Source organism: Mastomys coucha, unplaced genomic scaffold (assembly GCF_008632895.1).
Source record: "Mastomys coucha isolate ucsf_1 unplaced genomic scaffold, UCSF_Mcou_1 pScaffold9, whole genome shotgun sequence".
NCBI classification, from domain to species: domain Eukaryota; kingdom Metazoa; phylum Chordata; class Mammalia; order Rodentia; family Muridae; genus Mastomys; species Mastomys coucha.
The window spans coordinates 42109136-42122686 of NW_022196915.1; the positions used below are offsets into that span (position 1 = coordinate 42109136).

General features: G+C 49.4%; 2 protein-coding genes across 5 annotated transcripts in view; one reads left to right on the forward strand and one right to left on the reverse strand.

Moving 5' to 3' along the window:
• Positions 1-759: 759 nt before the first annotated feature.
• Psme2 (proteasome activator subunit 2) lies at positions 760-4991 on the reverse strand. Its single transcript, XM_031361308.1, has 11 exons — positions 4717-4991; positions 4370-4402; positions 3897-3959; positions 3623-3709; positions 3487-3517; positions 3305-3402; positions 1767-1835; positions 1558-1625; positions 1349-1403; positions 971-1057; positions 760-882 (listed from the first exon to the last, which is right to left on the reverse strand). The coding sequence occupies exons 1-11, from the start codon at positions 4762-4764 to the stop codon at positions 802-804; spliced, it is 720 nt and encodes a 239-aa protein (XP_031217168.1). The 5' UTR covers positions 4765-4991; the 3' UTR covers positions 760-801.
• A 91-nt stretch (positions 4992-5082) lies between these two features.
• Rnf31 (ring finger protein 31) overlaps positions 5083-13551 on the forward strand; it is a 12045-nt gene continuing 3576 nt past the window's right edge. Inside the window, exons 1-16 of one of the 4 annotated variants that reach the window (XM_031361305.1) lie at positions 5083-5176; positions 5609-5936; positions 6033-6179; positions 6325-6480; positions 6695-6754; positions 6851-6920; positions 8096-8273; positions 8726-9104; positions 9265-9300; positions 9394-9555; positions 9814-10062; positions 10159-10344; positions 10448-10654; positions 12121-12294; positions 12381-12479; positions 12567-12656. In XM_031361305.1, coding sequence (XP_031217165.1) covers positions 5748-5936; positions 6033-6179; positions 6325-6480; positions 6695-6754; positions 6851-6920; positions 8096-8273; positions 8726-9104; positions 9265-9300; positions 9394-9555; positions 9814-10062; positions 10159-10344; positions 10448-10654; positions 12121-12294; positions 12381-12479; positions 12567-12656 — 2382 coding nt within the window. In that variant the 5' untranslated portion in view covers positions 5083-5176; positions 5609-5747. Of the gene's footprint in view, positions 5177-5608; positions 5937-6032; positions 6180-6324; positions 6481-6694; positions 6755-6850; positions 6921-8095; positions 8274-8725; positions 9105-9264; positions 9556-9813; positions 10063-10158; positions 10345-10447; positions 10655-12120; positions 12295-12380; positions 12480-12566; positions 12657-13551 lie in introns of all 4 variants that reach the window. The other 3 variants (XM_031361306.1, XM_031361303.1, XM_031361302.1) reach the window with 3 other exon arrangements.

The window sequence follows — 13551 nt, forward strand, 5'->3', positions numbered from 1 at the left end:
ACCACATTTGCCCTCAAGATTGCTCTTAGCTCCACAACTGTTCCTTCTTCATTCCCATACCATAGCCACAAAGCCTGACACTCCCCCCCCCACAAGGGCTTTGCCCCCAAACCTCTACCATGAAGCCCTCATGAGATCAGATTAAAATACTCTTGTCATATTCTAAAATATGAGTTACCTGCATGGTTGATAGGGCATGCAAACTTTTACCATGTTTTTTTTCTTTTTTTTAAATTTTTAAGAGCCTGGGCTCACCCCCAACTTGCTATGTAAACCAGGGTAGCCCTAAATGCAGAGAACCACTTACTTCTGCCTCTGAGTGCTAAGAGTAAAGGTGTGCATTACTGTGGCCTGCTCTACCCTGTTAGAAGGATCTGTGAAAAACACAATGGGCCTCCAAGCCATCCTCAACTTCCTGAAACCCTTTCCCACTTTATTTTTTTGTTTTTATTTTATGTGATGGGTGTTTTGCTTGCATATATGCCTGTACACCATGTGTGCATATCTGGTACTTGCAGAGGTCAGAAGAGGGTGTCCAGATATCCCTGTATATGGAGTTACAGTCAGTTATTAGTCATCTTGTGGGTGCTGAGAATTGAGCCTGGGTCCTCTGGAAGAACAGCTGATGCTCTTAACTGCTGAGCCATCCCTCCAGCCAACCCTCTCCTACTTCCATTACCATATTCACCTTTCTTTGGTATATAGATACTGGAGGCTCTCAATAAATAAATGCTCTCTCAATGAACAACGCAGGTAATATACATAAAGTATAAATCATTTATTTTTCTTGTAATCCTTAGCTCAATACATAGAAGGCTTTTCTTCACCCTTTGGGTTGATGATTTTCTCTAGGTTGTTGCTGATGATATGATAAAGCTCAGCCTGGAGGAAGGCCAGAAGAATCAAGTTAGGTTCTTGGCTTCCGACAACCCCTGCATCCACTTCCCTCAGGAACTTACTCCATACTCACATAGAAGGCCCTCAGGTCCAGCACCATGGCCCTAAGTGCCCCATAGGCTGCTTCATCTCGCTCATGCACCAAGGCCCGGTAATCCATCTGGGAAGTAGGAGGCATGTTGAGTCAGTACCATGGAAGGTTGGGACTTTAACCTTGCTTTCTCATACACAGAAGAGATTAACTAGAAGATTAGCCCCACCTTAGTACCAACACACACAGAATTAAGTAAAAAAAAGGGTCAGGTATATTGGAGCCCTCATCAGTTTTGCGTTTTGGAATAGTACTTTCCACACTGTACGAGTCAAAAAGCAGAACCAGGCCCTCTTCCTCCCCACCTGAATTCTACCCCTGGCCAGCCTCAACTAAAGGGCTTGTGGATGGTGCACTCACTACATGGGTGTCCTTGGAGGCCTTGGCAACAGCATCTCCACGTTCTGAGAAGTACCTGTGAGAAGTAAGGAATGTGTGTGTGAATGGAGACAGACAGCCACCCCCCCAGCCCCCAATCCCATCTCCCATCATTCTGGAAGAACTGCCTAGCTTGGAGCATCCTACAGAGTATCCCTGTAGGGTCCCTGTGTTCCTGCAGTTGCTCTCACTTGGAAATGGTTGTCTGGAAAGCTTCTACTTTGGTCTTGACAGCGTTCACTCTCTCCAGCACCTTCTCCTGCAGAGATGTGAGAAGCAAAGGCAATGCTTCATCTCCCCCCTCATGGTTTCTTCTTCCTCCTGCCTCCCGGTCATCGCCTTGTTTCCATCCCTCCCTCACAAGTCTCTTCCCACTCTGTCTTCAGTCACTCATTCTTACCTGAATCGCCACCCCAAAATCATTTCCATCCTCAATCTTGGGGATCATGTGCTGGATCCATGTGATTACCTATGTAAAAAGGAACACTCGCTCAACAAAATTAGATTCCTAACATGCTACTTCTCTTAAAATCTTTTTGTTATTTTTTTATTATTTTTTTACGTGTATATATATATTTTTTATAATACTCCTTTATGGGTATTTTGGCTGTATATGTGTCTATGTACCATGTGCATGCCTGGTGCTCACATGGGCCAGGAAAGGGTATTGGATTCCCTGGGAACTGAGGTCACAGATGGTTGTGAGCCTCTATGTGGGTGCTGGGAGTCAAAAAGCGAAAAGCAGCCAGTGCGCTTAACCTATGAGGCATCTCTGCCTTCCAAACCAAGGCAGAGGACTCTTTTGTTTGTTTGCTTGCTGATACAGGGTCTCTCTATGTAGTCCTGGCTGTCTTGGAGCTCAATATATAGACTAAACTGGCTTTGATATCACAGAGACCCTTTCTGTCTCTGCCTCCCTACTATGCTAGTCTTTTTTGTTTTGTTTTGTTGTCTTGTTTTTAGAGACAGGGTTTCTCTGTATAGCTCTGGCTGTCCTGGAACTCACTTTGTAGACCTGGCTGGCCTCGAACTCAGAAATCCACCTGCCTCTGCCTTCCAAGTGCTGGGATTAGAGGTGTGCACCACCACTGCCCGGCTATTATGCTAGTGTTAATAACAGCTATGTCTGACACTTATTATGTGCTAGGTGTCACACTATAAACTATTGATCTCATCTAATCACTGGCCACCTTTCAAAACCTATAGTGTTGCTGTATTCATTTCACACAGGAAACAGCTAAGTCATAGAATACCTAGGACAGCTAGATAAATGAAGAATCAGGATCCGAATCTAGTTCCTTTCTAGGGCTCACGGTTATAAACCAACTCACTGCATTACATCACCTACACTGTGTACCTAATACCATAGGTTCTGAGGTTACAGAGGTGGCTATAACTCAGTCTCTCATTTTAGAGTTATCACTGTGATACCAGACAAAGGTCAAACAAAATGACAAGAACAAAGGCTTAATCCAAAGCGAGATGACAGTGTAAAATGCTTGCTATGCTTACAGGCACACATGAGGACTTGAATTCCAATTCCTAGCATACCCCTAAACTCTGGGCACAGTGGAGTACACTGTAACCTCAGTGCTTGGAGGTAGATTCTAGGGAGCTCCCTGGACATCCAGTATAGCCAAAACAGCAAGCTACAGGTTCAATGAAACAGTGCTGCCCCTGTCCCTTTAAAAACCCTGATGTTCACCTCTGACCTTTATCCATACACACAATGGAAAACAAACCTGCACATGCCTGGGTGCACACAAACACACACACACACACACACACACACACACACACACACACACACACAAATTAAAGAGTACATACACAAATCCAAGACACAAAAGCCAGTTTTCGTATTAAAGACCTGCATCTCTGACTTGACAACAGCTTTGCTGAGCTTCTCTTCCCACCTCCGCCAGGTCCCAGGCTTACCAGAATGCACTTCTCTTTGAGAGTCCAGACTTCTGGCTTCACCAAAGCAAGCAGAGCCAGAAGCTTCTCATTCCCAGGGAGGAAGCCGCACTTAGGGACTAAGAAAAAGACGGGAGTGGGGCCTTTTTTATTACCCGCATCCCTGCACCAGTCTCCCTCCTCGTCACCCAGGTCTCCATTACCTTCTTTCTTCTCCTGCTTGTCTGTTTCCATCTAAGGCAAAATAGGAAAAACACCAACTTTAGAACATTCTTGGAGGCTGCAGTGGTGTTGCTGCCACTAACTTAGGGTTCAGGCTCTGCACACTGAATGCTTTACCTCATCATCCTTGGGTGGGGGATCTGGGATAGGGATGTCCAGAGGAGCCCGCAGGGAAGAGAGGTCAGCCACATTGAGGGAATCCTCCTGTAGAATTTACTCTCAGACATTGCCCAGCCTCCTCCCTTCACCAGCCACAGTCCATCTCTCTCTCCCTCCCAACCCAGGCTCAAGCTTTGCTCCAGTCACACTAAGTTCCCAGCATGCTGATACCCCTGTCAGATGGGTGGTGAGGGGTGCCAGGAGAAGGAGCAGAGGGCTCTATACTACTCACTTGCAAGAGCTGACTCAGGGCTATGATTTTCCGTGGCAAGAAAGTGCAGAGGAAGTCATCGGCCTGCAAGTTACATTACAAAAACAATCATGCAAGATGTCCGCTGAGATGTATGAGAAGCTGGCCCTTGGAAATTACTGATTACAAGACTCACATATGAGGAAATCCTAGCCCTGGAAATAAAGGGACTTGCCCAATCTCATGGAGGGCGCAGAAGTAAAACTATGGGGTTTTCCCTTTGGGCGGCCATCTTTACCTTTCCAGCCAAGAAGGGTGGGGGAATGGCAAAAGCTGCTCAAAGTTCTAAGAGTGATAAGATTACAAGTAGAAACAAATCATTGCAGTTCACCCTGAGTAAGCATGAAGGTTCGGGGACACCAAAATTAGGGTGAACAGGTGGGTTACTGGGAGGTTGTGGCCCTAGAATACTGCGCTAAGACTCAGGGTTAAATCGCTTGAATTCAGAGACTCACCTCCTGGAAGAGATTTTGCCTGAAGACATCCACCTGCACAGACGGAAATAGCCAGATGCTGGTTAGGGGTTTAGGTTGTAAGGAGTAAGGGCCCACTCCCAACCTGGGTGCCTTCCAACTGTAGCTCAAGCCTGTCCCACAAAGCTAGTTTTCCTCTGGAGGACCCTGCGCAGTGCACAGATTGGCTAGAGGACGCGCGGCACTGGCAATCCCAGAGCAGAAGTCAAAGAAAGCCCTGAAGAAAGAGAGGCCGGTGGAGTTCGCTCGCAAGGCCTTGGTGCCCAGGAGCACGGAGCTTTATCTCCGCTAGGACTCCTCACCCCTTCCTGGCTTCGGTTCCCATTTACCTGCTTACGGGCTTCTCCACTCAAGCGAACCCCACAAGGCTTGGCCATGCTTCCCCAGTTGCCAGCTCTCGAGCCTGGGCTAAGCAGCCCCAGCTTTCGCTTTCACTCTCCAGGCCCAGACCCACCCCCCTCAGCCACGCCCCCTCTCTTTTTTCTCCTCCTCCTGGCAGGCCACCAACAGTGAGTAGTACCCCTCCAGCCATTCCCAGATCGTTGCCACTTGGAAGGGCGGCGTTGGCTTGATCACTAGGGGTTGTCCAAGGGAGGGGCTAGGAAAGCGTGGGACAGCGAAGACTCAAACACAGGCTGCCTCTCCAGAAGGGCGGAGCTTATAGCAAGGACCGTCCAGGGGAAGTACTGGACTGAGAGAGGGTGGGACAATAGGAAAGAGGGTACCCAGAAGTGGGGTTCCATGAGGCTAGACTGAGGGGACCGAGGAGGATCCGAGAGAGTAGGAAGGGTAAGAAGGAGGAAAGCCTGGCAGGATGGAAGGGAGCAGGGGGAGCGGGACTGCCTTCCCTTCAGGACAGACTAGAGGAGAGAGGAGTCTGCCTGAGCCGGCCTCAGGGCGGCCAGAGCCAGTCCCCGTTCAGGTGGGGCTTCCCCGCTGGGGAAGGGGACAGAACCAACGTTGTGGAAATAAAGATAGGAAAGCTTTGGGCAAAATTAAACCCTCGCATGGGAGGTAGGTCCCTCCGGAAGGGGTGGGATAGTTTAAGGGAAGGCGAAGAAGAGAGCCTGATTCGGAGGAAGAAGGTTCCGTCGCATTATGGGCGGGGCCGCGGTTTCCTCATTGGCCGCGACCTGGCCACCCTTCCTGATCATAGCTTTTCCGTCACTCTGAGCCCGCCTTTTCCTCTAAAGTGGTCCACGGTCCCGCCCTCTCTGCCAGGACTTCCTGTTCCCGGTAACCCTGGCCGTGGCTGGGGCTGAGCGGGGCGGTGGCTTAAGTGACCCGGCGGCTGTGGCGCCGCGCGCACCTGCGCCCGCCTCTGGAGGGCGGCGAAGCTGAGCCTGTCTCCAGCCTCGGGATGCCGGGAGACGAGGAGCGAGCGTTCCTGGCGGCCCGCGAGGAGCTGGCGAGCGCCCTGAGGTGGGATTCTGCGCAGGTTTTTCCCCTGGAGCAGCTCACGCCGCTTCTGGCCACCTCTCTGCCACCATCCGCGCGGTACCTGCAGCTGGACGCCGGACGCTTGGTCCGCTGCAACGCTCATGGGGAGGTGAGGTCAAGCCCGCCCGGCGCGCCACGGAAGGGGACCTAGGCTCAGAGGCCAGGTGGGCTAGGCTCACATCTCTGCTTTTCTGAATGCTCCCAGCCTCGAAACTACCTCAGCACTCTATCCACGGCCCTGAACATCCTGGAAAAATACGGTCGCAACCTCCTCAGCCCGCAGCGGCCCCGGTATTGGCGCTCAGTGAAGTTTAATAACCCTGTCTTTCGCAGCACGGTGGATGCTGTACAGGTGAAACCCTTGGGCCTTATCGGAGAAGGGGACTAGACCTATGCTTGGGGTTGACCAGAAGGGCTTGAGGGTGTGCTGAGTCGGGGACCAGCTCCATTGCCTAGGAGGTCTGTTAGATGGTGACCCGGCCTTGAATGTGTGCCAGGGTGGCCGGGATGTACTACGGTTGTATGGCTATACTGAGGAGCGCCCGGATGGACTGAGTTTCCCCGAAGGACAGGAGGAACCAGATGAATACCAGGTTGCCATAGTCACACTAGAAGTACTACTGCTTCGTACGGAGCTCAGCTTGCTGTTGCAGGTGAGATGGCCTTCTGATTCTAAGGTCTTTAAGTACTAGACTGAGAGCCCCACCTAATTCAGGGTACTTTGAAACCCGCCCCCCCATGCTGAGGAATTCTTTTGCTGCAGCAGTCTGGAAGCCTCTGCTACACTTTCTCCCTTTGAATGTTAGGGGATCAAGGCTTACAAGGAGAACGTGTTCAAGGTGGGAATTCTTTTAATCTTGTCTGCAGAATACTCATCCAAGACAGAATGCACTGGACCAGCTGCTAAGAGACAACGTTGAAGATGATGTAAGGAAGGCAGAAAGGGTGTTGTTAAACACAGGGTACCGAGTTTATGGGACTCTGTGGCCCAGGCACTTGCCCATTCTCTGCTTTCTTTCTCAGATGTTGCAGCTTTCAGAGTTTCACCCCCTTTTGAGAGAGATTGTTCCTGGCCCCCTCCCCTCTGCCCCAGGTATTGTATGCACCTTTACGGGAGAAAATATTAGACTAAAGTTGATGCAGATTGAGGATTTTCTTTTGTCTTCTTGTATTTGTCTTTTAAAAGATTTATGTATATGAACATTCTGTTTGCACGTATGCCAGTTTGACAGAAGAGAGCATCAGACAGAAGAGGGCATCAGCGCCTGTTACAGATGGTTGTGAGCCACCATGTGGGTGCTGGGAATTGAACTCAGGACCTCCGGTGGAGCAGCCAGTGCTCTTAACCAGAGCCATCTCTCCAGCCTTATATTTTATCTCAAGAGATTAAAGTGTCCCCCACACAGGTCTAGATGTTATAAAGAACAGTTTTGTGACTTGCCCTAACCCATAACAGATTTAAGTGTAGCCTGGTCTCTTCTCCTTTAATATTAATTTTTAGTTGTGGGAGGTGGATGGGTAGATATGTGCCTGTAGGCGCAGGCGCCATGGTAGCCAGCAGCCACTGATCCCCCTGCAGCTGGAGTTACAGACCGTGGTGAGCTGCCCAACGAGTGCTGGGATTCAAACTGCGTGAGCAATATTTGATCTTAACTGCTCAGCCATCTCTCCAACTGAGTAGCCTGGTCTTTTTAAGAAGGCTACTCTGGGGATTGGAGAGATGGTTCAGTGGTTTAGAGCACCTCTTGCTCTTGCACAGGTTGTAAGTTCAATTTCCAGCATCCACTTGGTAGTTCACAGCCATTCTTAAGTCCGGTCCTAAGGGATCTAGCCCTCATTTGAATATTATGACACATGTGCTGCACAAAGTAAAAAGTAAATAGGAGGGTGGGCCAACATGGTAGGGAGCTCACACCTTTTAGCACTGGGGAGGTGGAGGCAGATGGATCTGTGAGTTTGAGGCTAGCCTGGTCTATAGTCAGTAGCAAGCCAGCCAGGGCTACATTGTGGTTAGGCAGAAATAAAGGTGATGCTTGTCTTTCTGTGTCTGACTTGTTTTGCTTAGCATGGTATCCTCCAGTTTCATCCATTTTCCTTTACATAACAAGATTTTGTTTGTTGTAGCTGATGCTCTAGCATGTGTGTTATTACAAAAGTTACCCTTATGTGTAAACTTCTTCATTCACCTGTTGGTAGGTATATGACTCCAGATCTTGGCTGGAGTATGAATGCTTGTTAAGGTTTATGCTTTTGGTTTCATTTTTCCAGGCTCCACTCCTAGTCCCTGCTTCCTCTGTGGCTCTGCCCCAGGCACACTGCACTGTCCCGCCTGTAACCAAGTCTCATGCCCGGCTTGTGACCTTTTGTTCCATGGGCATCCGTCCCGTGCTCATCACCTTCGCCAAGCCGTGCCTGGGGCCCACCAGACCAGGAACCTAAGCTCTAGGTGAGAGGCTTTCTCTTCTTGGGAAGAGTGAAATTAAGAAGAAAATTGAAGATTACTTGAGTATCTATTATGTGCCAGGTTATCTATTAAAGGGTGTTTTATAGAGAACAACCCTCTAGGAAGTTATAGACATAAACCCTAAGCAAGTAGCTGTCACGATAAGACAGATTGTTATGATATACAGGTAGGAAGTAGATGGATACAGTCTTGTCTGAAGGATCAGTCTTTTAAACATCCACCATGATGTTAAGAGATTGTTTCCTGGAAGAAGTTGTCTATAACCCACTTTTAAGTATTAATCAGATATGGGATGAGAGTGTTCCAGACAGAACAGCAACCACAGAGACCAGAGCCCTATATTATATATAACCTAGGTGATGGGAGAGGCAGGGGTGAGGGGACTCGGGTTCTAACCTCTACCTCAGCTGGCCATGTCTGCTTTTCTATTACAGTTTACCTGCCTCATCCCAACCACGGCCCCCTTCCTCCTCCCTGACCCCGGGAGATAGTTCTCTTTCTTCCCCTGACCCTGCAAATGCCTGTCTGCCCTGGCCCTGTCTTACCTGTGCCACACTAAATGAGCCTTGGGCACTGTTCTGTGCAGTCTGTAGTCAGCCCAAAGGCTGCAAGGTGCCGGGAATAGAGGGTTCCCAAGGAACTGTGGCCCTGGACCCTGAGCCTGCACGGGATCGGTGGGCCTGCCAGAGCTGTACCTTTGAGAATGAGGCAGCAGCTGTGCTATGTGCCATATGTGAGCGACCTCGGCTGGCCCAGCCTCCCAGCTTGGTGGTGGATTCCCATGATGCTGGTGTTTGCCTACAGTCCCTTAAGGTAACCTGTTCCTGGCCTTCCCAGCTCTCCATTTGCACCTGTTAACCTCATTCTCTAAATCCACATTCTGTCTACTTTTGGTTTCCCTAGTATTTCTCTGTATCTCTGTCATGATCCTTTGTTACACAGTCAATAGGATAATTTTTCTCTACCTTTCCAGCAGGAGGATACTTTGCTCTCCACTGCCCAGTCTCAGGTGTGGTACTGTGACCATTGTACCTTCTGCAATTCAGGCCCTGTCTGGGTGTGTGCTATGTGCAACCGAACCCGCAACCCTATCCCCGCACAGCATGCTCTTCAGCCCTATCCCAGCTCTTTGGAAAAGGGACCCCCAAAGCCAGGGTCTTCACAGCACCTCAGTTCCTCCCTGCCTGCTTCCTGTGGAGACCCAGAGAAACAACGCCAAGATAAGATGCGGAAGGAAAGTCTCCAGCTCGTGAGCATGATCCAGGTGATGACTGGGCCTGGGATGAGATGGGGCTGAGCTGTGGGGGAAAGAAGATCCCATAGATTGTTAATTAGCATTCTGATATCAGAATGCTAGCTGTAGCTGCCTCACTTTGAAAGCTTACCAAAGGGCAGTTAGCATGCTATGCATTGGTCACATGATCAGTATTTCCTAGCTGAACCATTGTTGGTCAGGCTAAAGGTGAGTAGAGTTCCCTTCCTAATGTGCCTCTGCTGTTGTCTGGGTGCGACTGTTCATTAGGAAGGCGAAGCTGCAGGTGCCAGTCCAGAAGAGATCTTCTCAGCTTTACAATACTCAGGCACTGAGGTGCCCCTACAGTGGCTGCGTTCAGAGCTGTCCTACGTCCTGGAGATGGTGGCAGAGCTAGCTGGACAACAGGATCCAGAGCTCGGTGCCTTTTCCTGTCAGGAAGCCCGAAAAGCCTGGCTTGATCGTCATGGCAACCTTGATGAAGCTGTACAGGAGTGTGTGAGGGCCAGGAGGAGGAAGGTACCATTGTGCTGGGGGGTGGCACGGGTTGAGAGCACCAGTGTCTCTTTTGCTTGCTTTTTCCTTTTAACATCATCTCACTGCTTTGAAATGCAGATACAGGAGCTTCAGTCCCTGGGCTTTGGGCCTAAAGAAGGGTCACTACAGGCATTGTTCCAGCATGGGGGTGACGTGGCACGGGCCCTGACGGAGTTACAGCGCCAGCGCCTGGAGCCCTTCCATCAGCGCCTATGGGACAGAGACCCTGAACCCACTCCCTGCTGGGATGGGCTGGACAGACAGGTACTGGGCCGTAGTATCCCACTTAAAGGAACAAGAGAAAATTAGGGGGAGAAGATCCTAGGGGCCTGACGGCTTCTGTGTCTCCTCCTGAATCCCATGGCAGAGCCTGGTCAGACGCCTTCTGGCAGTCTACACACTCCCCAGCTGGGGTCGAGCAGAACTGGCGCTGGCGCTGCTGCAGGAGACACCCAGGAACTATGAGTTGTTGGATGTAGTGGAGGCTGTGAGGCACAGCCAGGACCGGGCCTTTCTGCGCAGACTGCTTGCCCAGGAATGTGCTGTGTGCGGGTGGGCCCTTCCCCGCAACCGGGTAAGTCCTCTTCCTACTTAGTGCACCTGGGCTTAGAATGGCCGCCCCTGCTGAGCAACCACCTCGGCCTGGTTGGCCTTGTCTTCTGCTGTTGTCCATACCCCACTGAAGCCTTGTGATGAGGAACAGGAGCGCCCCGCTTAAGAAATGTTGAGACCTTCAGGCATTGGGTGAACCAGCTTATGAAGAGAAAAGGTTTATTTTGGCGTGCCGTTTTTTGAGGTTTTAGTTTTCCATCTGTTGGTCTTGTTGTTTTGGGCCTTTGCTGGCACATCAGGTAGGATATGTGTCAGCAAAAGTACTAAGCTCCTGGTCAGGAAGAAAGGGAGATTATGGGGTGCAGCAGCCCTCGCAGCGCATGTCCTAGTGACAAAAGACCTAAGCCCCCTGCAAGCACCCCACTTTTGCCAACTGTATGCTGCACACCTTTAAGCCTAGCTCTCAGGAGACAGAGGCAAGCAGATCTCTGTGAGTTTGTACACAGAGTTCTAGACTACCCATACAATACAATAGGTTTAAAAGGTCATATACCAAGCTGGCTTCTCCTCTCTGCTCACAAACCCTCTTCTCTCCATGCCTGTTGTCTGCATATGCATAAGGTCATTTTGAAGTGAATCTTAAATATCACATGGTTTATAGATAAGTATTTTAGTATATATCTCTAAAAGGGAAATGTTATTTGAAAATATAACCACAACAATCACATCAACAGAAAATAGCAATTTTTTAAGTTTTTTTTTTTTTTTGTATGTTTGTACATTTATTTGTGTCACAGGTATGTGGGTGCCCATGGGGGTCAAGAGAGCTCAAATCTCTTGGAACTTAAATCACAGCTATTTGGTAAAAGATGATCTTAGATGAGCTGATCCTCCTGCCTCCATGTTCCCAGTGCTAGGATTACAGACATGTGCTGTCATATGACAAAGCACTGAGGGTTAAATGCCTTCATGCACGTTCCATACCCAGCATAGTAATCTTGGGTGTCACAATATCTAGGTAATAGAAACAGGTCTTTATTATATTCTGGGCTCCACTTAATCTAGGTCAAAGGTGGCAGTTCTTCAGGTAAATACAATCTATCTCAGCCTGACTCCATGTGGTTTTGAAGTTTTGGTTTTGATTGTGTGTGTGTACATTATATGTGTGTATGTGTGCACGCGTGTGCACATATATAGTACATATAAGTAATTGCCTTTCGCTTTTGAATAAATGTAAATGCCTTTGGAGACATGTTACTTTTCTTTAGATGTCACCATTGCCAGCCGCCTTCCGGCTGTCTTTAGATGCGTCTTACCTGCCTGGCATCTCTAGGCAGTTGAGTTTGCTTTCCTTCCCCACTTAATTAGACCTCGGTTTTTTTTCAGTGTATCCCTGAATTGTGTCATTATGTGTATCATGTAGATTACTGACCCTTCCCAGGGCTGACAGCAGATTCTCCTTTCCCTCTTCTCCCCCTCCCACTGTAGATGCAGGCCCTGATCTCCTGTGAGTGCACCATATGCCCCGAATGCTTCCGCCAACACTTCACCATTGCCCTGAAGGAGAAGCACATCACAGACATGGTGTGCCCTGCCTGTGGCCGCCCTGACCTCACCGACGATGCACAGTTACTCAGCTACTTCTCCACCCTTGACATCCAGGTACTATGGCCATAGCGCTGTGGTTTAAGGGTCCTAGGCTTTGAACCAGTTTCTACCTGTCTACTACCTCTGTATCTTGTCCCCAGCTCAGAGAGAGCCTAGACCCAGATGCATATGCCCTGTTTCACAAGAAGCTTACCGAGGCTGTGCTCATGCGAGACCCCAAGTTCTTGTGGTGTGCCCGGGTAAGCCTGGCAAACAGAGTCAGCTGTGGAGGGCAAGGGATGTTACCAGGTCAGGTCTTGAATAACTCTATGCTCTTGTACTCACAGTGTTCCTTTGGCTTCATCTATGAACGTGAACAGCTGGAGGCAACGTGTCCCCAATGTCACCAGACCTTCTGTGTGCGCTGCAAGCGCCAGGTGAGCCACACTCATCCTTTCAGAAGTGTTGACTAAGCTGTTGCTAGGTACTGTATTAGGTTCAGGGAGTGTATTGGCAGACAAAATAGTCATGCTCTCTAAGCATCAAGGGCTGATTGGGGACATAGAAAGAGAATGCACTCAGTAAAGTGCTAGGTGCAGTGACAAGGGCCTGAGTGCAGTCCCCAGAACCTGTTCATGCAAACAAACAAACTGGATCAGGGCTGGAGAGAAGGTTAGGAATTAAGAGACCTGGCTGCTCTTCCAGAGGACCTGGGTTCAGTTCCCAGTATGCACATGGCATCTCACACCCAGCGCATGGCATCCCACACCCGGGTGTAACTCCAGTTCCAGGGGATCTTACATCCTCTTCTGGTCTTCTTGGGCATGAGCACACATTCGGTGAGCAGACATGCAGGCAAACACCCATACACATTAAGTAAATGAGGTTTTGAAAACTGGGTTCGAGCCAGTGAGCTGGCTCAATGGGTATGGGTTAAAGTTTCATCACCAATCCTGATACCCTGAGTTCTTTTCCCAGGACCCATGTTAAAAGGAGAGAACTGACTTCTAGTTGTTGTCTGATTATTGTTTCGTTTTTTTTTTTTCCCCCTGAGACAAGGTTTCTCTGTGTAGCCCTGGCTGTCCTGGAACTTACTCTATAGACCAGGCTGGCCTTGAACTCAGAGATCTGCCTGCCTCTGTCTCCCAAGTGCTGGGATTAAAAGCATGCATGCACCACTGCCTGGCTAAAATTAATTAATTTTGAAAATAAAAATTTAATCTGGGTAGTGATGGGACGTGCCTTTAATCTCAGCACTTGGGAGGCAAAGGCAGGCAGATCTCTGTGAGTTCCTGGACAGCCAGGGCTACACAGAGAAACCCTGTCTTAAGC

Coding starts and splice junctions, on each gene's coding strand:
- Psme2 (XM_031361308.1), bottom strand. CDS start 4,764: ATGGCCAAGCCTTGTGGGGTTCGCTTGAGTGGAGAAGCCCGTAAGCAG. Junction 3,518..3,622: donor CCCCACCCAAGGATGATGAG/GTAAAGCATTCA, acceptor ATTTTGCCTTAG/ATGGAAACAGACAAGCAGGA. Junction 3,403..3,486: donor CAAGCAGGAGAAGAAAGAAG/GTAATGGAGACC, acceptor TCTTTTTCTTAG/TCCCTAAGTGCGGCTTCCTC.